This window comes from Leucoraja erinacea, unplaced genomic scaffold, assembly GCF_028641065.1.
Source record: "Leucoraja erinacea ecotype New England unplaced genomic scaffold, Leri_hhj_1 Leri_143S, whole genome shotgun sequence".
Classification (NCBI taxonomy): domain Eukaryota; kingdom Metazoa; phylum Chordata; class Chondrichthyes; order Rajiformes; family Rajidae; genus Leucoraja; species Leucoraja erinaceus.
In genome coordinates this window covers 214854-239022 of record NW_026575715.1, presented here as the reverse complement: position 1 = coordinate 239022, position 24169 = coordinate 214854, and the positions used below count along the sequence as shown (strand labels likewise).

Here is a 24169-nt window from a genome sequence, read left to right as displayed (position 1 = left end):
CGCTGGTCGGAGCGGGATGTTTCCTCACTATATCTTTAAACTAAAACTAAACTTCACCAATGGCACTTTACACCAGAAGTCATTCATTCATTCATTCATTCATGCATTCAATCATTCATTCATTCATCATCGTTGAAAACATTAGTGACGCAGTGTTGCTGGTTTCCGACGGGAACGGTGACGGACGCACCACACATCTCTGTCCTCCAGTTCCTGCGGACTTCCGCCGCTGGAAGCCAAGGATTATGCTGTGTGTGTGTGTGTGTGTGTGTGTGTGTGTGCGTGTGTGTGCGTGCGTGCGTGCGTGTGTGTGTGTGTGCTTTATCATCATTCCTTACAATGCTACGTACGACAGTGATCGCAACTTCTACTGAAGTTTTGGTCCTGCTGGGGGTCCACAGCCCCCTCCTCACCTGGCAAACCAGGTGGGGGAGACGGGGTACTGATTGGGGGATGATCAACCATGATCACATTGAATGGCGGTGCTGGCTCGAAGGGCCGAATGGCCTCCTCCCTGCACCTATTGTCTATTGTTTAGTCGCCGACTATTCGACCATGGAGCAGGTAGCACGGGATTACATGGTACCCGTGACGGGTGGGGAGAACTCCCCCCGACCTGGTCCAGGCACAATGGCCCAGCGGTAGAGTTGCTGCCTCACAGCGCCAGAGACCCGGGTTCAATCCCGACTAGAGGTGCTGTCCATACGTTCTCCCTCTGACTGTGACATAGAAAATAGGTGCAGGAGTAGGCCGTTCGGCCCTTCGAGCCTGCACCGCCATTCAACATGACCATGGCTGATCATCCAACTCAGTATCCTGTACCTGCCTTCTCTCCATATCCCGTGATCCCTTTAGCCACAAGAGCCACATCTAACTCCCTTAAATATAGCCAATGAACTGGCCTCAACTACCTTCTGTGGCAGAGAATTCCACAGATTCACCACTCTCTGTGTGAAAATTTTTTTTCTCATCTCAGTCCTAAAAGATTTCCCCCTTATCCTTAACTGTGACCCCTTGTTCTGGACTTCCCCAACATCGGGAACAATCTTCCTGCATCTAGCTTGTCCAACCCCTTAAGAATTTTGTAAGTTTCTATAAGATCCCCCCTCAATCTTCTAAATTCTAGCGAGTACAAGCCGAGTCTATCCAGTCTTTCTTCATATGAAAGTCCTGACATCCCAGGAATCAGTCTGGTGAACATTCTCTGTACTCACTCTATGGCAAAAATGTCTTTCCTCAGATGTCCGCATGGGTATCCTCTGGGTGCTCTGGCTTCCTCCCTTATTTCAAAGGCGTGCAGGCTCGGAGGTTAATGTGCTTCTGTAAATTTACCCTAGTGTGCATGATGGAACTAGTTGTACGTTCTCCCCGTGACCTGCGTGGGTTTTCTCCGGGTGCTCCGGTTTCCTCCCACACTCCAAAGACGTGCAGCTTTGGTAAGTGAATTGGCTTGAATGAAAATTGTAACTTGTCCCTTATACGTGGGATGGTGCTGGTGTACGGGGGGGGGCAGGGGGGGGGGAGCGCTGGTCGGTGTGAACTCGATGGGCCGAAGGGCCGGTTTCCGCACTGTGCCTCTAAAGTCTGAAGGTAAAGTGGTAAAGTTTGAAGGTTATTGTTGGTCAGCACAGATTCAATGGGTTGAAGGGCCTGTTTCCACACTGTATCTCTGAACTAAACTAAACTAATCCACTGGTGTAGGAAAGAACTGCAGATGTTGGTTTCAAACCGAAGTTAGACCTAAAAGCTGGAATAACCCGGGTCAGATAGCATCTCTGGAGAAAAGGAAGAGGTGACTTTTCGGGGCGAGACACCTTCTTCAGACTGGTCTCGACCCAAAACGTCACCTATCCATGTTCTCCACAGATGCTGCCTGCCTGACCCGCTGAGTTACTCCAGCACTCTGTGAAACGTCTGTGAAACGTCACTTATCCATGTTCTCCACAGATGCTGCCTGACCCGCTGAGTTACTCCAGCACTCTGTGAAACGTCATCTATCCATGTTCTCCACAGATGCTGCCTGACCCAGAGTTACTCCAGCACTTTGTATCTATCTAAACGTATCCATTTGCACGTTATGCCTCCATTTCCTGCACATTCTCTCTAGACCACAGACAGCAGCCAAGTTTAGCTTCTACCACTGCAGTTAAATTCAAGGAATTAAATAGGACGGCAAGTTACAAAACAAATACAATCTTGCCTCAGTGATGGTAAATGTGAAAATCACAGCCTTACATTCACTGGAATTTAGAAGGATGAGAGGATATACCCCCTGATCCCTTTAGCCACAAGGGCCACATCTAACTCCCTCTTAAATATCGCCAATTAACTGGCCGCAACTACCTTCTGTGGCAGAGAATTCCAGAGATTCACCACTCTCTGTGTGAAAAATGTTTTCCTCATCTCGGTCCTAAAGGATTTCCCCTTTATCCTTAAACTGTTACCCCTTGTTCTGGACTTCCCCAACATCGGGAACAATCTTCCTGCATCTAACCTGTCCAACCCCTTAAGAATTTTGTAAGTTTCTACAAGATCCCCCCTCAATCTTCTAAATTCTAGCGAGTACAAGCCGAGTCTATCCAGTCTTTCTTCATATGAAAGTCCTGGCATCCCAGGAATCAGTCTGGTGAACCTTCTCTGTACTCCCTCTATGGCAAGAATGTCTTTCCTCAGATTAGGAGGCCAAAACTGTACGCAATACTCCAGGTGCGGTCTCACCAATACCCTGTTCTCCTGCCTTCTCTCCATAACCCCCGACACACTTTACGAATCAAGAATCAGTCAATCTCTGCCTTAAATATACCCATTCACTTGGCCCCCTGCAGCTGCCTGTGGCAATGAGTTTGACAGGTTCACCTTCCCTCTGACTAAAGAAATATACAGATGGTTTCCGAACTAGGAATGCCGCAGCTGGATTAGGGGACGAGGTCCTCACCCGATCTTAGGGGTGGGGGGGGGCGAGCGAGAGAGCAGCTTGAGGGATGCGTCACTGCCCGAGAACGGCAAGGCACGGTTTATGGGTTTGGAGTTGTAAGTTCAAATCCCGGCCCGCCATCCGGGAATTTTTGTTTTTTTAATTAAGTAAATCTGGAATAAATCAACGTGGAAAGTACTTGATGTAATAAGAAGGAAGTGCAGATGCTGCTTTTATACCAAAGGGTACAGGGAAGATTTGCGAGGATGTTGCCTGGACTCGAGGGTGTGAGCTACAGGGAGAAGTTGAGTAGGCTGGATCTCTATTCCATGGAGCGCAGGAGAATGTGGGGTGATCTTATAGAGGTATATATAATCATGAGAGGAATAGATCAGGTAGATGCACAGAGTCTCTTGCCCAGAGTAGGGGAATCAAGGACTAGAGGACATAAGTTTAAGGTGAAGGGGAAAAGATTGAATAGGAATCTGAGGGGTAGCTTTTTCACACAAAGGGTGGGGGGTGTATGGAACGAGCTGCTGGAGGAGGTAGTTGAGGCTGGGACTATCCCAACATTTAAGAAACAGTTAAGACAGGTACATGAAGCATAGAAAAGAGGAGGCCATTCGGCCCTTCGAGTCAGCATCGCCATTCATTGTGATGATGGATAGAACGGGTTTGGAGGGATATGGACCAAATGCGGGCAGGTGGGACTCGTGTAGATGAGACATGTTAACTGGTGTGGGTAAGTTGGGCCGAAGGGCCTGTTTCTACACTGTATCACTCTATAGACACAAAAGTGCTGGCGTAACTGCGGGATATTTTTAATGCAGACATTGACAGATTATTGATTAGTACAAAGGTACACACAAAAGGCTGGAGTAGCTCAGCGGGACAAAAGGCAGCATCTCTGGAGAGGAGGAGAGGCTTCTCAGTATGATTGATCTAGGTTGCAGAAACAGCCGGTGGTTCAAACTAATTGAGAATAAAGGCAGGCGGGAGGGAGGGAGGGGGAAGGGAAGAGGCGTGTCTTTATTTCTACAATATAATTATTCCAGATTCTCGGGTGGCGAGGCTGAACGTCCCTAAGTAATGGCGGTTGCTAGCGGCTGCTGGTGTGTTCTACGCTTCCAGGCTGGCTGCCGTGCGGCTTTTCCCTCTCATCTCTTCTCTAGCTCTTCCCCTGCTTCTCCCTGCGGCTGCCGACATTCTCGGGCCGCCGCGCCCTCTAGTTTCTCACCAGCTTCTTGTCCCGCTTACCGTTCACTCGGACCGACTTCAGCTGCCCGTCCTCCTCCACCTCCACCCTCTCTTCACCGTTCTCCACAACCCTGGGGGGCGGGGGGGGGGCAGGGGAGACAAATTGAGTCATTGATTAGTTAATAATAATAATAATAATAATAATAATAATAATAATAATAATAATAATAATAATAATAACAATAAACTTTATTTCGGACTCAAGGGCCAGACATGGGACGACATTACATAAAAATACATTGCATATAAAAACACCTTAAAATCCATGGCTATGAGAATGCAGGGCGACTTGGACAGGTTGGGCAGAAGTATGGCAGATGAAGTTTAATGCGGATAAATGTGAAGTTATCCACTTTGGTAGCAAACATAGGAAGGCAGATTACTATCTAAACGGCGTCAAGTTGGGAAAAGGGGAAGTACAACGGGATCTGGGGGTCCTTGTACATCAGTCTATGAAAGTAAGCATGCAGGTACAGCAGGCGGTGAAGAAAGCAAATGGCATGTTGGCCTTTATAACACGAGGAATCGAATATAGGAGCAAAGAGGTCCTTCTGCAGTTGTACAGAGCCCGTGAGACCACACCTGGAGTATTGTGTGAAGTTTTGGTCCCATAATTTGAGGAAGGACATTCTTGCTATTGAGGGAGTGCAGTGTAGGTTTACAAGGTTAATTCCCGGGATGGCGGGAGTGGCATATGCTGAGAGAATGGAGCGGCTGGGTTTGTACACTCTGGAGTTTAGAAGGGTGAGAGGGTATCTCATTGAAACGTTAAGGGCTTGGACACGCTAGAGGCAGGAAGCATGTTCCCGATGTTGGGGGAGTCCAGAACCAGGGGCCACAGTTTAAGAATAAGGAGTAAGTCATTTAGAACGGAGACGAGGAAACACTTTTTCTCACAGAGAGTGGTGATTCTGTGGAATTCTCTACCTCAGAGGGCGGTGGAGGCCGGTTCTCTGGATACTTTCAAGAGAGAGCTAGATAGGGCTCTTTAAAAATAGCGGAGTCAGGGGAAATGGGGGAGAAGGCAGGAACGGGGTACTATTGCGGATGATCAGCCATGATCACATTGAATGGCGGTGCTGGCTCGAAGGGCCGAATGGCCTACTCGTGCACCTATTGCCTATTGTCTAATTACATATAAAAGCTAGGTATGTTTAAGAAGGAACTGCAGATGCTGGAAAAATCGAAGGTAGACAAAAATGCTGGAGAAACTCAGCGGGTGAGGCAGTATCTATGGAGCGAAGGAATAGGTGACGTTTCAGGTCGAGACCCTTCTTCAGGCTGATGTGGGGGGGGGGGGGAAGAAGAAAGGAAGAGGCTGAGCCAGTGGGCTGTGTGGGAGAGGTGGGAAGGGGAGGGGAAGGAGGGAGAAATCAGGGACTACCTGAATTTGGAGAATCCCAGAACTCAACCTCATCTTGGGTAGTTTACACCCCAGCGGTATGAACATTGACTTCTCCAATTTCAGGTAGTCCCTGCTTTCTCCCTCCTTCCCCCTCCCCTTCCCCCTCCCCTTCTCAGCCCCCCACCACCTCCACACTGTCTCCGCCTCTTCCTTCTTCATTCTGCCCCCCCTGAGTTTATAAACCTTAGTCCACATCATAGTCTGAAGAAGCCCTTCGGTCTCGATGGCCTGATCCTGAAATATCCACCTAGCCACAATGGCCACATATCCCTCTACTGGCTTCGCTCTCCCTCTTAAAGATAGCTGCCTCACCCCGTATGAGTTTTTTATCTCGGTCCTAAAGCATATAAAGCATATAAAAGCCTTATAAAAGCAACATCAATTATATACAGATAATACAATACATGATTTAAAATCCAGAATAAATAAGATCAGTGTCCTACAACGAGACAGCGATCCCCGTGTCCCCACAACTGGGATTCGTAGCGTGTAGTGCTAAAATTATGTTTGACAAGGCCATGATAATTACATTTTTAGAGTCATTTATCCTGCAAATGAATTTGTACATATGATTTCTTAGGATAGCATCTAAAGTACTGACTCCTGCAGCCAGAAACATGTTACTAACACTACACCATCTAGGTTTCCTTAGCAGTTTTCTCATGGCATCGTAATAGGCCACCTTTAGTCTCTGCATACTTGTCTTTCCGTAGTTCGACCACAGGTGTGCAGTGTAGAGTGTTGTGCAGTATGCTCTAAATAGCGACATCTTCACCACATCTGTACACGCACCAAACTTACGCAAGAGAATATTCGCCTGTATATACACCTTTCGTCGTTGCCTATAAATATCATAGATACATAGATAGATACATAGAAAATAAGTGCAGGAGTAGGCCATTCGACCCTTCGAGTATATCCTAATAACTTTGTTCCGTAAGAAAATGCCCAAGATATTTTACCCTATTACTTTGTAGATACAGCGAGGAAAAGTAAATCCATTTGGGTATGGGCGGCACGGTGGCGCAGCGGTAAAGTTGCTGCCTCACAGCGCCAGAGACCCGGGTTCGATCCTGACTATGGGTGCTGACTGAACGGAGTTTGTATGTTCTCCCCATGACCTGCGTGGGTTTTTTCCAAGATCTTCATTTTCCTCCCTCGTTCCAAAGACGTACAGGTTTGTAGATTAAGTATAGACAATAGACAATAGGTGCCGGAGTAGGCCATTCAGCCCTTCGAGCCAGCACCGCCATTCAATGTGATCATGGCTGATCATCCCCAATCAGTACCCCGTTCCTGCCTTCTCCCCATATCCCCTGACTCCGCTATCTTTAAGAGCCCTATCTAGCTCTCTCTTGAAACTATCCAGAGAACTGGTCTCCACCGCCCTCTAAGGCAGAGAATTCCACAGACTTACAACTCTCTGTGAGAAAAAGTGTTTCCTCATCTCTGTTCTAAAAGGCTTACAGATGCTCCCTGACCCGCTGAGTTACTCCAGCACTCTGTGAAACGTCACCTATCCATGTTCTCCACAGATGCTGCCTGACCCACCGAGTTATGTGCAGCAGCATCTATGGAGCTAAGGAAATAGGCAACGTTTCGGGCCGAAATCCTTCTGGAAATAGGCAACGTTTTGGACCGAAACCCTTACGGGTTTCGGCCCAAAACGTTGCCTATTTCCTTAGCACCATAGATGCTGCTGCACCCGCTGAGTTACTCCAGCACTCTGTGAAACGTCACCTATCCATGTTCTCCACAGATGCTGCCTGACCCGCTGAGTTATGGTGCAGCAGCATCTATGGAGCTAAGGAAATAGGCAACGTTTCGGGCCGAAATCCTTCTGGAAATAGGCAACGTTTTGGGCCGAAACCCAGAAGGGTGCTGTCTGTACTGAGTTTGCACGTTCTCCCTGTGACCCTCGTGGGTTTTCTCCATGTTCTCCGGTTTCCTGCCTCATTCCAAAGTTATGCATGGCAGTCAAAAGTATGGAGCTAAACTCAGCGGGTGCTGCCCGAAATCCTTCGAAGGAAATAGGTAACGTTTTGGGCCCGAAACCCTTCCTGGGTTTCGGCCCAAAACGTTGCCTATTTCTTTCAGGGTTTCGGCCCGAAACGTTGCCTATTTCCTTCAGGGTTTCGGCCCGAAACGTTGCCTATTTCCTTAGCGCCATAGATGCTGCTGCACCCGCTGAGTTACTCCAGCACTCTGTGAAACGTCACCTATCCATGTTCTCCACAGATGCTGCCTGACCCGCTGAGTTACTCCAGCACTCTGTGAAACGTCACCTATCCATGTTCTCCACAGATGCTGCCTGACCCGCTGAGTTACTCCAACACTAGCTGTGCCCCCCTACAAGGGGTTAAGCTCACCAGGCCCTGGCCGAAGGCTTCGAATCTCATCTTAGGTACTCACTTTCTGGTGGTCACGCGCTTGCCATTGACAAACTTTGTGGAGGTCGAGATCGATCGGAAATTGCCGATTCCACCGCCGCCAAAGTTGGTGGAGAACGAGGAGAATTCTGTCGACGGTAAAGGATCACGCGTTAATGGGCGGGCATGAGCGCACACAGGGCAGTGGGTGCATGCAAAGAGCTGCCAGAGGGGGTCTACAGGTCCAAGGTTAATTCCCGGGATGGCGGGGACTGTCGTATGCTGAGAGAATGGAGCGGCTGGGCTTGTACACTCTGTGGAGTTTAGAAGGATGAGAGGGGATCTTATTGAAACATATAAGATTATTAAGGGTTTGGACACGCTAGAGGCAGGAAACATGTTCCCGATGTTGGGGGAGTCCAGAACCAGGGGCCACACACACACAGTTTAAGAATAAGGAGTAAGCCATTTAGAAGAGAGACGAGGAAACACTTTTTCTCACAGAGTGTGGCGAGTCTGTGGAATTCTCTGCCTCAGAGGGCGGTGGAGGCAGGTTCTCTGGATGCTTTCAAGGGAGAGCTAGATAGGGCTCTTAAAGATAGCAGAGTCAGGGGATATGGGGAGAAGGCAGGAACGGGGCACTGATTGTGGATGATCAGCCATGATCACATTGAATGCTCGGACTTGTAAACCTCCTCTGGCAGCCGCCCCATATTCTCAGGAAGGGTTGGGCTGAAGGGCTTGTTTCTGTAGACACGTGGAACTGCAGATGCTGGCTTACACACAGAAAAAGACGCAAAGTGCTGGAGTAACTCAGCAGGTCAGGCAGCATGTCAGGTGCACATGGATGGGTGACGTTTCGGGTCGGGATCCTCCTTCAGTTTGTTTCTACCCCCTCCAGCACCTCTTGCCACATTCCCACCAACCAACCCCAGTAAGGCGTAGGGTGTTGACATGGATTGAAAATTGGTTGGCAGACCGGAAGCAAAGAGTAGGAGTGAACGGGTCCTTTTCAGAATGGCAGGCAGTGGCGAGTGGAGTGCCGCAAGGCTCGGTGTTGGGACCGCAACTGTTTACCATATATATTAATGATTTGGAAGAGGGAATTAGTAGCAACACTAGCAAGTTTGCGGATGACACAAAGCTGGGTGGCAGTGTGAACTGTGAAGAGGATGTTAGGAGGTTGCAGGGTGACCTGGACAGGTTGAGTGAGTGGGCAGATGCGTGGCAGATGCAGTATAATATAGATAAATGTGAGGTTATCCACTTTGGCGGCAAAAACAAGGAGGCAGATTATTATCTCAATGGGGTTAGCTTAGGTAAGGGGGAGGTACAGTGAGACCTGGGTGTCCTTGTACACCGGTCACTGAAAGTTGGCGTGCAGGTACAACAGGCAGTGAAGAAAGCTAATGGAATATTGGCCTACATAACAAGAGGATTTCAGTAAAGAAGTTCTTCTGCAGTTGTATGGGGCTCTGATGAGACCACATCTGGAGTATTGTGTACAGTTTTGGTCTCCTAATTTGAGGAAGGACATCCTTGTGATTGAGGCAGTGCAGTGTAGGTTCATGAGATTGATCCCTGGGATGGCGGGACTGTCATATGAGGAAAGATTGAAAAGACTAGGATTGTATTCACTGCAGTTTAGAAGAATGAGGGGGGATCTTATAGAAACATATAAAATTATAAAAGGACTGGACAAGCTAGATGCAGGAAAAATGTTCCCAATGTTGGGCGAGTCCAGAACAAGGGGCCACAGTCCTAGAATAAAGGGGAGGTAATTTAAGACTGAGGTGAGAAAAAAACATTTTCACCCAGAGAGTTGTGAATTTGTGGAATTCCCTGCCATAGAGGGCAGTGGAGGCCAAGTCACTGGATGGATTTATGAGAGAGTTAGATAGAGCTCTAGGGGCTAGTGGAGTCAAGGGGTATGGGGAGAAGGCAGGCATGGGTTATCGATAGGGCATGATCAGCCATGATCACAATGAATGGCGGTGCTGGCTCGAAGGCCGAATGGCCTCCTCCTGCACCTATTTTCTATGTTTCTATGTATCTAATGTCCCAGTTTCCAACGTACCTGATCCGGTGGGAAAAGGGAATGAGAACAAAGATCCAGGTTGTCGAGATCTGTCACTGCCTCCCAATTCAGAAAAAGGACCAAAATCATCTGTTGAAAGAATAAAATAAGATTAGAGTAAATATGATCTATGTTAGTGTGTAGGAAGGAACAGCAGATGTTGGCTTCGACAGAGGGTGGTGAATCTGTGGAATTCTTAGCCGTAGAAGGCTGTGGAGGCCAAGCCAGGAGATATTTCTAAAGCAGAGATAGATGGATTCTGTGTAAGAAGGAACTGCAGATGCTGGTTCAAACTGTAGACACAAAAAGCTGCAGAAACTCAGTGGGTGAAGCAGCATCTATAGAGCGAAGGAATGGGTGGCGTTTCGGGTCACATTATTTAAAATGTATATTAATGATTGAGATAAAGGAATTAAGTGTAACGTCTCCAAGTTTGGGGATGACACAAAGCTGGGTGGCAGCGAGGAGGATGCCATGAGGCTGCAGGGTGACTTGGGCAGGTTGGGTGAGTGGGCAGATGCATGGCAGATGTAGTTTAAGGTGGGTAAATGTGAGAACTAGTGGGGTACCGCAAGGCTCAGTGCTGGGGCCCCAGCTATTTACGATATATATTAATGATTTGGATGAGGGAATTGAATGCAACATCTCCAAATTTGCGGATGACACGAAGCTGGGGGGCAGTGTTAGCTGTGTGGAGGATGTTAGGAGGCTGTAAGGTGACTTGGATAGGCTGGGTGAGCGGGCAAATGCATGGCAGATGCAGTATAATGTGGATAAATGTGAGGTTATCCACTTTGGTGGCAAAAACAGGAAAGTAGACTATTATCTGAATGGTGGCCGATTAGGAAAGGGGGAGATGCAGCGAGACCTGGGTGTCATGGTACACCAGTCATTAAAAGTAGGCATGCAGGTGCAGCAGGCAGTAAAGAAGGCGAATGGTATGTTAGCATTCATAGCAAAAGGATTTGAGTATAGGAGCAGGGAGGTTCTACTGCAGTTGTGCAGGGTCTTGGTGAGACCACACCTGGAGTGTTGCGTACAGTTTTGGTCTCCTAATCTGAGAAAAGACATTCTTGCCATAGAGGGAGTACAGAGAAGGTTCACCAGACTGATTCCTGGGATGGCAGGACTTTCATATGAAGAAAGACTGGATAGACTCGGCTTGTACTCGCTAGAATTTAGAAGATTGAAGGGGGGGATCTTATAGAAACTTACAAAATTCTTAAGGGGTTGGACAGGCTAGATGCAGGAAGATTGTTCCCGATGTTGGGGAAGTCCAGAACAAGGGGTCACAGTTTAAGGATAAGGGGGAAATCTTTTAGGACCGAGATGAGGAAAACATTTTTCACACAGAGAGTGGTGTATCTCTGGAATTCTCTGCCACAGAAGTTAGTTGAGGCCAGTTCATTGGCTATATTTAAGTGGGAGTTAGATGTGGCCCTTGTGGCTAAAGGGATCAGGGGGTGTGGAGAGAAGGCAGGTACAGGATACTGAGTTGGATGATCAGCCATGATCATATTGAATGGCGGTGCAGGCTCGAAGGGCCGAATGGCCTACTCCTGCACCTATTTTCTATGTTTCTATGTTTCTACCTGGGGGTAGCGACAGCGGCCGGGCCTCCAGTACAGAGACCGGTCCTGTTGCTCAGAAGGGTAAGGAAAAGAAGAGGAGGGCATTAGTAATACGGGACTCTATAGTTAGGGGGTCAGACAGGCGATTCTGTGGACGCAGTCGGGAGACCCGGATGGTAGTTTGCCTCCCTGGTGCCAGGGTCTGGGATGTGTCTGAACGTGTCCAAGATATCTTGAAATGGGAGGGAGAGGAGCCCGAGGTCATGGTACATATAGGTACCAATGACATAGGTAGAAAAAGAGAAGAGGTCCCTAGAAGGAGAATTTAGGGAGTTAGGAGGAAAGTTAAAAAGAAGGACCGCAAAGGTAACAATCTCAGGATTACTGCCTGTGCCACGCTACAGTGAGAGTAGGAATGGAGCAAGGTGGAGGATAAATGAGTGGATGAGGGGCTGGTGCAGTGGGCATGGATTCAAGTTTATGGATCATTGGGACCTCTTTTGTGGAAGCTGCGACCTGTACAGAAAGGACGGGTTGCACTTGAACCCGAGGAGGACCAATATCCTGGCGGGGAGATTTGCAAAGGCTACTGGGGAGACTTTAAACTAGAACGGTTGGGGGGAGGGACTCAAATTGGGAAAGCCATCAGTCAGTGTATGAGGCAGGAGGCAGAGAATGGTAGCACTCTGACCCAAAATGTAGGGGAGAGAGAAGAAAAAGACAATAAACAGAGAATAAGAGAGGGTGGGTTTCTTAAATGTGTGTATTTTAATGCTAGGAGCATTGTAAGAAAGGTGGATGAGCTTAGAGCCTGGATTGACACCTGGAAGTATGATGTTGTGGCGATCAGTGAAACATGGTTGCAGGAGGGGTGTGATTGGAAACTAAATATTCCAGGATTTCGTTGCTTCGGGTGTGATAGAATTGGAGGGGCAAGAGGTGGAGGTGTTGCATTGCTTATCAGGGAAGATATTACAGCAGTGCTTTGGCAGGATAGATTAGAGGGCTCGTCTATGGAGGCTATTTGGGTGGAACTGAGAAATGGGAAAGGGGTAGCAACACTTATAGGGGTGTATTATAGACCGCCAAATGGGGAGCGAGAATTGGAAGAGCAAATATGTAAGGAGATCGCAGATATTAGTAGTAAGCACAAGGTAGTGATTGTGGGAGATTTCAACTTTCCACACATAGACTGGGAAACACATTCTGTAAATGGGCTGGATGGTTTGGAGTTTGTAAAATGTGTGCAGGATAGTTTTTTGCAGCAATACATAGAGGTGCCTACTAGAGGAGGGGCAGTGCTGGACCTTCTGTTAGGAAATGAGACAGGACAGGTGGCGGAGGTATGTGTTGGGGAACACTTCGGGTCCAGTGATCACAATACCATTAGTTTCAATATAATTATGGAGAGGGTCAGAACTGGACCTAGGGTTGAGATTTTTGATTGGAGAAATGCTAACTATGAGGAGATGCGAAAGGATTTAAAAGGAGTGAATTGGGACATTTTGTTTAATGGGAAGGATGTGGAGGAGAAATGGAGGACATTTAAATATGACATTTTAAGTGTACAGAATCTTTATGTCCCTGTTCGGTTGAAAGGAAATAGTAAAAATTGGAAAGCAACCTGGTTTTCAAGGGAAATTGGACACAGTTCGGAAAAAGAGAGAGATCTACAATAATTATAGGCAGCATGGAGTAAATGAGGTGCTTGAGGAGTATAAAGAATGTAAAAAGAATCTTAAGAAATAAATTAGAAAAGCTAAAAGATATGAGGTTGCTTTGGCAAGTAAGGTAAAAGTAAATCCAAAGGGTTTCTACAGCTATATTAATAGCAAAAGGATAACTAGGGATAAAATTGGTCCATTAGAGAGTCAGTGGACAGTTATCTACAGAGCCAAAAGAGATGGGGGAGATATTGAACAATTTCTTTTCTTCGGTAATCACCAAGGAGAAGGATATTGAATTATGTGAGGTAAGGGAAACAAGTAGAGTAGCTATGGAAACTATGAGATTCAAAGAAGAGGAAGTACTGACACTTTTGAAAAATATAAAAGTGGATAGGTCTCCAGGTCCTGACAGGATATTCCCTAGCACATTGAGGGAAGTTAGTGTAGAAATAGCAGGGGCTATGACAGAAATATTTCAATTGTCATTAGAAACGGGAATAGTGCCGGAGGATTGGCGTACTGCGCATGTTGTTCCATTGTTTAAAAAGGGTTCTAAAAGTAAACCTAGCAATTATAGACTTGTTAGTTTGACGTCAGTGGTGGGCAAATTAATGGAAATGATACTTAGAGATAATATATATAAGCATCTGGATAAACAGGGTCTGATTAGAAACAGTCAACATGGATTTGAGCCTGGAAGGTCATGTTTGACTAAACTTCTTGAATTTTTTGAAGAGGTTACTCGGGAAATTGATGAGGGTAAAGCAGTGGATGTTGTATATATGGACTTCAGTAAGGCCTTTGACAAGGTTCCTCATGGAAGGTTGGTTAAGAAGGTTCAATTGTTGGGTATTAATGGTGGAGTAGCAAGATGGATTCAACAGTGGCTGAATGGGAGATGCCAGAGAGTAATGGTGAATGGCTGTTTGTCAGGTTGGAGGCCGGTGACTAGTGGGGTGCCACAACAGGGATCTGTGTTGGGTCCACTGTTGTTTGCAATGTACGTCAATGAACTGGATGATGGTGTGGTAAATTGGATTAGTAAGTATGCAGATGATACTAAGATAGGTGTTGTTGTGGATAATGAAGTAGATTTTCAAAGTCTACAGAGAGATTTAGGCCATTTGGAAGAGTGGGCTGAAAGATGGCAGATGGAGTTTAATGATGAAAAGTGTGAGGTGCTACATCTTGGCAGGACAAATCAAAATAGGACGTACATGGTAAATGGTAGTGAGTTGAGGAATGCAGTTGAACAGAGGGATCTAGGAATAACTGTGGCCAGTTCCCTGAAGGTGGAATCTCATGTAGATAGGGTGGTAAAGAAAGCTTTTGGTGTGCTGGCCTTTATAAATCAGAGCATCTATATTACTAAATCTCTGATCTTGACCGCTTTTGGCCGACTGTGCTACGATTTCCGAGAGAACGCCGCCACCTACGGCCGTCATTTTTGGCCACCTCGCTCAGAGCCCCCCTTCACCGTATGAGTGCAGAGGATTTTTTCCGTCGATGAAAAATGAGAGAGATATTAATGTTTTTACAAAATTCCCCATTCTCTCTGCTGCCCCCGCTGGCGGCAGGGGGAGGGACTATAAAACCAGGAAGTGTCGTGCCTCACTCAGTCTCCGCCAGACCAGGAAGCGAGAGGGTCACGGCTCTCTGAGCTGCGAATAACACTGAACGCACGTCTCCTCCACGGGGAGCCCCCTCGATGCGGCTGTAAAGTTGCATCAGCCCTTTTTAACAAGTTTGTGTTCACAAAATGAATTTTGGTTGTCGGGTGTCTGCAGCCCAATTGTTTGCCTTGGCTTGGCATTTAAAATCGTTGCAACAGTTGGATGACTGCCCAAGCATCCATACGGCCCACAATGTCTATACTAGCCTTCTGGAAACCAGTACCTTCAGCCCGCAACACCCATACTAGCCCCCCCCCCCCCACTGGCGAGCAGTATTGTAATTGGTGGAGAGGTGGAATATTGTGTTGGTGACCAGCCCTCCCATGTGATGCTGGGACCCAACGGGTCCCACTTAGTCTAGTTGAGTATAGAAGTTGGGATGTAATGTTAAAATTGTACAAGGCATTGGTGAGGCTAATTCTGGAGTATGGGGTACAATTTTGGTTGCCTAATTATAGGAAGCATGTCAACAAAATAGAGAGAGTACAGAGGAGATTTACTATAATGTTGCCTGGGTTTCAGCAACTAAGTTACAGAGAAAGGTTCAACGTTAGGTCTTTATTCTTTGGAGCGCAGAAGGTTAAGGGGGGACTTGATAGAGGTCTTTAAAATGATGAGAGGGATAGACAGAGTTGACGTGGATAAGCTTTTCCCATTGAGAGTAGGGAAGATTCAAACAAGAGGACATGACGCAAATTAAGGGACAGAAGTTTAGGGGTAACATGAGGGGGAACTTCTTTACTCAGAGAGTGGTAGCTGTGTGGAATAAGCTTCCAGTGGAAGTGGTGGAGGCAGGTTCGATTTTATCATTTAAAAATAAATTGGATAGGTATATGGACGGGAAAGGAATGGAGGGTTATGGTCTGAGTGCAGGTAGATGGGACTAGGTGAGAGTAAGTGTTCGGCACGGACTAGAAGGGCCGAGACGGCCTGTTTCCGTGCTGTAATTGTTGTATGGTTATATAGGTTGGTCTTGGAGGGGAGGATGCTCATCAAACTGTGGAGCATCTTGGACAATACAGCTCACCCCCTCTGTGACACACTGGTCAACCTGAGGAGCACCTTCAGCGTCAGACTGGTTCCACCAAGATGCAGCACAGAACACCAGATCATTCTTCCTTGTGGCTATCAAACTGTACAACTCCCCCCCCTTCTGTCGTGGGGTAGACTGAGACTGACTCCCACCCCCAATCCTTTCCACTCGTCAGTTTAAGTTCATGTTTCATGTATCTGGTTGTGTTTATGATCGTTGCAGATCAATTTCCCTCCTGGGATTAATAACGTTGACAAAAATGCTGGAGAAACTCAGTGAGTGAGGCAGCATCTATGGAGTGAAGGAATAGGTGACGTTTCGGGACGAGACTGATGTGGAGGTTGGTGGGGGGTGGGGGGTGGGGGGCGGAAGAAGAAAGGAGACAGTGGGCTGCGGGAGAGCTGGGAAGGGGAGGGGAAGGAAGGAGAAAGCAAGGACTATCGTATCATATCGTATCGTACGAAAGGCAAAGGCAGCACACGCTCACCAAACAACTCTGCGAAAGGATCTCGTCCGCCAAAGAACTCCCTAAATACTTCGTCAGGGCTACGGAACGAGAAGATAAAATCTGGAAACTCTGTGTCCATTCGGGACGGTCTGCCCCCTGGTGAAGAATAAAACAGACGGCAATGAGAATGCATGTCACAAATCACAGGTTATAATAGTCCTAATCAATATATGTTGCAAGACAGGATAATGTGGTCATAATATTTAGTTTACTTTCGGTTAGAGATACAGCACAGAAACAGGCCCTTCGGCCCACCGAATCCGCACCGACCAACAATCTCCACACATTAACACTATCCTACGCACACTTTTTCTCACAGGGAGTGGTGAGTCTGTGGAATTCTCTGCCTCAGTGGGCGCTGGAGGCCGGTTCTCTGGATGCTTTCAAGAGAGAGCTCGATAGGGCTCTTCAAAATAGTGGAGTCAGGGGATATGGGGAGAAGGCAGGAACGGGGTACTGATTGGGGATGATCGGCCATGGTCACATTGAATGGCGGTGCTGGCTCGAAGGGCCGAATGGCCTACTCGTGCACCTATTGTCTATTGACTAGGGACAATTTTTACATTTTATTATACCAAGCCAATTCACCTACCAACCCGTACACCTTTGGAGTGTGGGAGGAAACTGGAGATTTCGGAGAAAAACTCCAAGCAGGTGACGGGTGGAACGTACAAACTCCGTGCAGGCAGCACCCGTAGTCAGGATCGAACCCGGGTCCCTGGCGTTGTAAGGCGACGACTCTACCGCGGCGCCACCAATAATGAACCGCCGGGTGCTGTCTGTGCGGAGTTTGTATGTTCTCCCCGTGACCACGTGTGTTTTCTCCGGGTGCTACGGTTTCCTCCCACATTCCAAAGGCGTGCAGGTTTGCAGGTTAATTGGCTTCAGTAAATCGCCCCTGATGTGTGGGACGCGAAAGTGGGATAACATAGAACCATCCACTCACCAACTAGAGAGCGGTCCTGACCTTCCATCTTCCTCATTGGAGGCTCTCGAACTATCTTTAATCAGACTTAACTGGATTTTATCTTGCACTAAACATTATTTCCTTTATCACGTATCTGAGCACGGGATGGCTTGATTGTAATCATGTACAATCTTTCCGCTGACTGGTTAGCACGCAATGAAAAGCTTATCACTGTACCTCTGAGAGAATGGAGCAGTTGGGCTTGTACACTCCGGAGTTTAGAAGGACGAGAGCAGATCTCATTGAAACGTATAAGATTGTTAAGAGCTTGGACACGCTAGAGGCAGGAAACATGTTCCCGGTGTTGGGGGAGTCCAGAACCAGGGGCCACACAGTTTAAGAATAAGGGGTAAGCCATCTAGAACGGAGACGAGGAAACACTTTTTCTCACAGAGAGTTGTGAGTCTGTGGAATTCTCTGCCTCAGAGGGCGGTGGAGGCCGGTTCTCTGGATGCTTTCAAGAGAGAGCTAGATAGGGCTCTTAAATATAGCGGAGTCAGGGTATATGGGGAGAAGGCAGGAACGGGGTATTGATTGGGGATGATCAGCCATGATCACATTGAATGGCGGTGCTGGCTCGAAGGGCCGAATGGCCTCCTACTACACCTATTGTCTATTGTCTACCTCGGTACACATGGCAACAATGAACTAAACAAAAATATTCTTGATGCTACGATGCAGTGAACTAAACTAAATTCAATTAAACCCTCTGTGTAAAAAAAAGTTGCCGCTCATGTTCCTATTAATTCTTTCCCCCTCACCTTAAACCTAATAACACACACTCAATCTCTGAGAATGATTGGAGTTCTCGTGTTATTTTGACTGCTAATGGGCTGGGAGCTCACCTCCTTACTGAACTTTATCTTGCATGAAATGTTATTGTACACTGTGGACGGCTCGATTGTAATTATGTCTAGTCTTTCCGCTGACTGGTTAGCACGCAACAAACAAGCTTTTCACCGTACCTAGGTAACGCCTGACAAAAAACTAAACAGTAATCAATTCATAATAAGGTGGGACAAGTCTTTCGTTATGTGTTGGCTGCTTTCCCGAGGCAGCGTGAAGTGTAGATGGAGTCGATGGTGGGGAGTGTGGTCTGTGTGGGACTGGCTACATCTACAATGGTGGTCTGTGTGGGCTGGTCTACATCTACAATGTGAGTGTGGTCTGGTGGGACTGGGCTACATCTACAATGGTGGGGAGTGTGGTCTGTGTGGGACTGGGTCTGTGTGGGACTGGGCTACATCTACAATGGTGGGGAGTGTGGTCTGTGTGATGGACTGGGCTACATCTACAATGGTGGGGAGTGTGGTGTGTGTGGGACTGGGCTACATCTACAATGGTGGGGAGTGTGGTCTGTGTGGGACTGGGCTACATCTACAATGGTGGGGTGTGTGGTCTGTGTGGGACTGGGCTACATCTACAATGGTGGGGAGTGTGGTCTGTGTGGGACTGGGCTACATCTACAATGGTGGGGCGTGTGGTCTGTGTGGGACAGGGCTCCATATATAATAGTGGGGAGTGTGGTCTGTGTGATGGACTGGGCTACATCTACAATGGTGGGGAGTGTGGTCTGTGTGGGACTGGGCTACATCTACAATGGTGGGGAGCCTGGTCTGTGTGGGACTGGGCTACATCTACAATAGTGGGAAGTGTGGTATATGTGTGGGACTGGGCTACATCTACAATGGTGGGGCGTGTGGTCTGTGTGGGGCTGGGCTACATCTACAATGGTGGGGAGTGTGGTCTGTGTGACGGACTGGGCTACATCTACAATGGTGGGGAGTGTGGTCTGTGTGGGACTGGGCTACATCTACAATGGTGGGGAGTGTGGTCTGTGTGACGGACTGGGCTACATCTACAATGGTGGGGAGTGTGGTCTGTGTGGGACTGGGCTACATCTACAATGGTGGGGCGTGTGGTCTGTGTGGGACTGGGCTACATCTACAATAGTGGGAAGTGTGGTATATGTGTGGGACTGGGCTACATCTACAATAGTGGGGCGTGTGGTCTGTGTGACGGACTGGGCCACATCCTCCACTCTCTGAAACCTCTTGCGGTCTTGGGCAGAACAGTTCCCATACCAGGCTAGAGGAAGGTACAGGAGCCTTAAAACTGTAATGTCCAGGTTCAGGAACAGCTTCTTCCCGAAAGCCATTAGGATATTAAACACTACAACCTCTAATAAGTACTGAACTACACCAAACTATAGACAATAGACAATCGGTGCAGGAGTAGAGGCCATTTGGCCCTTTGAGCCAGCACTGCCATTCAATGTGATCATGGCTGATCATCCCCAATCAGTACCCCGTTCCTGCCTTCTCCCCTATTATTGTTATTATTGTCTGTTTGTTTTTCATGTGTGCGTGCAAATATAGAGTATATGTGTGTGTGTGTATATATACACACACATACTGAACTTTTTTTCTCCTTTATTATACTGTTTACAGTGCACTATGTTTACATAATGAATGAATGAATAAGGTTATTGGCCAAGTATGTTCACATACAAGGAATTTGCCATGGTGCTCCGCTCGCAAGTAACAACACAACATACAGTGACCAATTAAGAATGACACATAAAAACGTTAAGAATAAAACATTAAAGGTGAATGAAACAAAATACCAGAGCAAAAGGAGGCTACAGATTTTTGGTTATTGAGTAGAGCAACTACTCGTGGAAATAAAAAGCTGTTTTTATGTCTGGCTGTGGCAGCTTTGACAGTCCGGAGTCGCCTTCCAGAGGGAAGTGATTCAAAGAGTTTGTGGCCAGGGTGAGCGGGGTCAGAGATGATCTTGCCCGCTCGCTTCCTGGCCCTTCGTCAATTGGGGGGAAGGTTGCAGCCAACAAGCTTGTTGTGCTGCTGCAAGCAAGAATGTCATTGTTCTATCTGGGCCATATGCCAATAAAACACTCTTGACTCTTGAAGTAACCAACAACACTATGCTTTCTCACCTGGTCCAACTAATCCGTCTTTTCCATACTTGTCATAAATGTCTCGTTTATTTCCTACAAGGGAGAGATTTAATAAAACTAAGCACATCATTTAGGCAGAGCTGAATGCATGAGAACAGGCATAGCTTTATTTACATTTACTTTATTTATAGATACAGTGTGGAAACCAGGCCCTTTGGCCCACCGAGCCCGTGCCGTCCGCCAATCACCCCGTACATTAGTTCCATCCTGTACACGAGGGACAATTTACAGCAGCCAATTAACCCACAACCCTGCACGCCTTGGGAGTGTGGGAGGAAACCGGAGCGCCCGGAGAACTTCTCCCGCCCGAGTTGCGGGGTTGAAGAGCTCCTGGAGCGGGGCCTTACAGCACCGCCCCGCGCGGCTCGGAATGGCCGCGGGACTTTGCGAGCGCACGCCGGGGGCTCTAACATCAAGACCCGGTGCGCGGCCATGCATCACCCGGCGTGGCTTTAATGGCTGCGGGACAATCGCCATCGCCAGCCGGGGGCTTTGACTTTGACTCTGACATCGGGGGGGGGGAGTGCAATGGAGAGATAAGTTTTTTGGCCTTCCATCACAGCAATGTGATGGATGTTTATGTAAATTATGTTGTGTCTTGGGTCTATTTGTTTGTAATGTATGGCTGCAGAAACGGCATTTCGTTTGGACCTCAAGGGGTCCAAATGGAATCTAATCTAATCTAATCTAATCTAATCTAATCTAATCTAATCTAAAACCCACGCAGCTCACGGGGAGAATGTACAAACTCCGTACAGACAGCACCCGAGATCAGGATGGAACCTGAACCCGGGTCTCTGGCGCTGTGAGGCAGCAACTCCAGCGCTGCTCCACCGTGCCACAGTGGGAAAAAACTTTTTATTTTCCCTCCAGTTCTTGATTCCCCTACTTTGGGCGAAAGACACTGTGCGTCCACCCTACCGATTCCCCTCATACCTCTCCGTGGATGGTCACCTTGTCGTGGTGGAGAAGCTCGTGTGGACCTGAGATCCTGAGAGCGATGCCGTCTGGAGCTGTGCTCCTGGTAGGGCCACCCATGGCGGTAAGGTCGAGGGGGAGGTCTCTGACAAAGAGCAATCCAACCAAGACCTCAATAGTGGAACAGGCGGAGGACGATGGCTGACCTTAGTGGAGCTAATGTCACAACGGCTGGGAAGGCGGATGAAGGCTGCGGCAGAAAAGGGTCTCCGGTCGTCTTGGACTCCATGCCACTGGATCCGGACCCAGATCTGTCAAGGTCTGTGGAATTCTCTGCCTCAGAGGGCGGTGGAGGCCGGTTCTCTGGCCACTTTCAAGAGAGAGCTAGATAGGGCTCTTAAAGATAGCGGAGTCAGGGGATATGGGGAGAAGGCAGGAACGGGGTACTGATTGGGGATGATCAGCCATGATCTCATTGAATGGTGGTGCTGGCTCGAAGGGCCGAATGGCCTACTCCTGCACCTATTGTCTATTGACCTTGGGGTGGCTGTCTGTGCACCAGTCTCCCCACGTTAAACAAAGTCACGCACAGGCCTCCTCCATGAGAGGACAGTCGCACTCATTTTCAGTGACTGCCAATGATGATTCCCCTCATGATTCTATGCACCTCTATAAAATCACCCCTCAACCATCTTGCATTAAACTCCATTAAACCACGAACGATTAACAGACAAGGTCTAACTCAGCGTCAAACTTACTGTCTGATAGCACTTCATACGCCTCCGCTATCTCCTTGAACTTGTGCTCTGCCACATCCTTGTTATCTGGGTTCTTATCAGGGTGCCATCGCAGAGCCAGCTTCCGGTAACTGAGAGGGAAGGGAGCAAAGAAAGGAAGATGAGACACAAAACGCTGGAGTAACTCAGCGGGTCAGGCAGCACCTCTGGAGAGAAGGAATAGGTGACATAGAAACATAGAAACTAGGTGCAGGAGGGGGCCATTCGGCCCTTCGAGCCAGCACCGCCAATCATCGTGATCATGGCTGTTCGTGCCCTACCAATAACCCGTGCCTGCCCTCTCCCCATATCCCTTGACTCCACTAGCCCCATCGGGTCCCCATCGACGTTTCAGGCCCAGACCTTTCTTCAGACTGAGAGTCAGGGGAGGGGGAGACTAGAGGTATGGAAGGGCAAGGTATGAAGACAACAGATCAAATGTGAAGCTGGTCAAGGAAATGTACAATGGTTTGTTGTTGGCGGAGGGGATGAGTGTAGTTTATTGTCACGTGTACCGAGGTGCAGTGAAAAGTTTCCAATCAGCGGAAAAACAATACATGATTATAATCGATCCATTTACAGTGTACAGGCACATGATCAGGGAACATGGGCGGAAATCATGGGGGGAACAGAGGGTGGCACGTTCCCCCCCCCCCCTGCTTTGAGAGGTGGGGGACAATCCCCCCCCCCCATGTTTTGTAATCCGGACGCTTTCTAAGGGCTGAATCGGCCAGTTCGCGGGGCCTTTCATCGCCCGGCGCGGCTTAAAATCAAACTGCTGCATCAAGGCAACGGAGGCTCCCGATGTTGAAGCCTCCATCGATTCAGCCCCACGATTCGGGGCGGACGAAGCTGCCGTTGCTGGAGTCGGGAGTCGGTCACCAACCAGGTCGGTTCCCGATGTTACCGTCCACAGGGCCCACGGCCGAAGCCTCGCGCGTGTGTGCGTATGCGCGTGCGGCCGCCAAGAAATTGTGTGTCCCCCCCCCGCACCCCCCCATATTTGGATAATGATTTCCGTGCCTCTCAGGGAATAACATTTAATGCAAGATGAAGCCACTAAACTCCGATCATAGATAGTCCTAGGGTCACCAATGAGGTAGATAGTAGCTTAGGACCACTCTCTGGTTGTGGTAGGATGATTCAGTTGCCTGTGATAACAATTATAAAGTAAGTCATTTTTATTTATACACCACTTTTAAACCAACTCGCGTTGAAGCCAAAGTGCTTTACAGAGAAGAAATTAGATTACTATACATCCATATAAAATAAGAGAAAAAAAAGACACAATACAATATAGGATTCAACATGAACGTCCCCCCATCAGCAGCATCAACACTTTCCACTGTGAGGGAAGGCACCAAAAAGTCCAGTCCTCCTCCTCCTAGTCATAGAAACATAGAAAATAGGTGCAGGAGGAGGCCATTCGGCCCTTCGGGCCAGCACCGCCATTCATTGTGATCATGGCTGATCGTCCAAAATCAATAACCCGTGCCTGCCTTCTCCACATATCCCTTGACTCCACTAGCTCCTAGAGCTCTATCTAACTCTCTCTTAAATCCATCCAGTGATTTGGCCTCCACTAACCTCTGTGGCAGGGAATTCAACAATTTCACAACTCTCTGGGTGAAAAAGTTATTTTTCTCATCTCAGTCTTAAATGGCCTCCCATTTATTCTAACACAGTGGCCCCTGGTTCTGAACTCGTCCCAACATTGGGAACATTTTTCCTGCATCTAGCTTGTCCAGTCCTATTATAATTTTAAGGTACACAAAATTGCTGGAGAAACTCAGCGGGTGCAGCAGCATCTATGGAGCGAAGGAAATAGGCAACGTTTCGGGCCGAAACCCTTCTTCGGCCCGAAACGTCGCCTATTTCCTTCGCTCCATAGATGCTGCTGCACCCGCTGAGCTTCTCCAGCAATTTTGTGTACCTTCGATCTTCCAGCATCTGCAGTTCCTTCTTGAACACTATTATAATTTTACATGTTTCTATAAGATCCCCCCCCCTGATCCTTCTTCCACCCGAGGTCGGGGCCTATTTGAGGCCGCCGCAGT

The 24169-nt window shown here is 48.0% G+C and overlaps 1 protein-coding gene across 4 annotated transcripts in view; it reads right to left on the bottom strand.

Moving 5' to 3' along the window:
- LOC129715827 (dnaJ homolog subfamily B member 6-like) overlaps positions 1-24169 on the bottom strand; it is a 69710-nt gene that overhangs the window by 30157 nt on the left and 15384 nt on the right. For all 4 annotated transcript variants that reach the window (XM_055665698.1, XM_055665696.1, XM_055665695.1 and 1 more), the window contains exons 3-8: positions 22095-22204; positions 20398-20451; positions 16454-16570; positions 10023-10112; positions 7989-8094; positions 4172-4242 (exon numbers count right to left, since the gene is read on the bottom strand). In XM_055665698.1, the coding sequence (XP_055521673.1) occupies positions 4172-4242; positions 7989-8094; positions 10023-10112; positions 16454-16570; positions 20398-20451; positions 22095-22204 (548 nt within the window). The remainder of the gene's footprint in view (positions 1-4171; positions 4243-7988; positions 8095-10022; positions 10113-16453; positions 16571-20397; positions 20452-22094; positions 22205-24169) is intronic.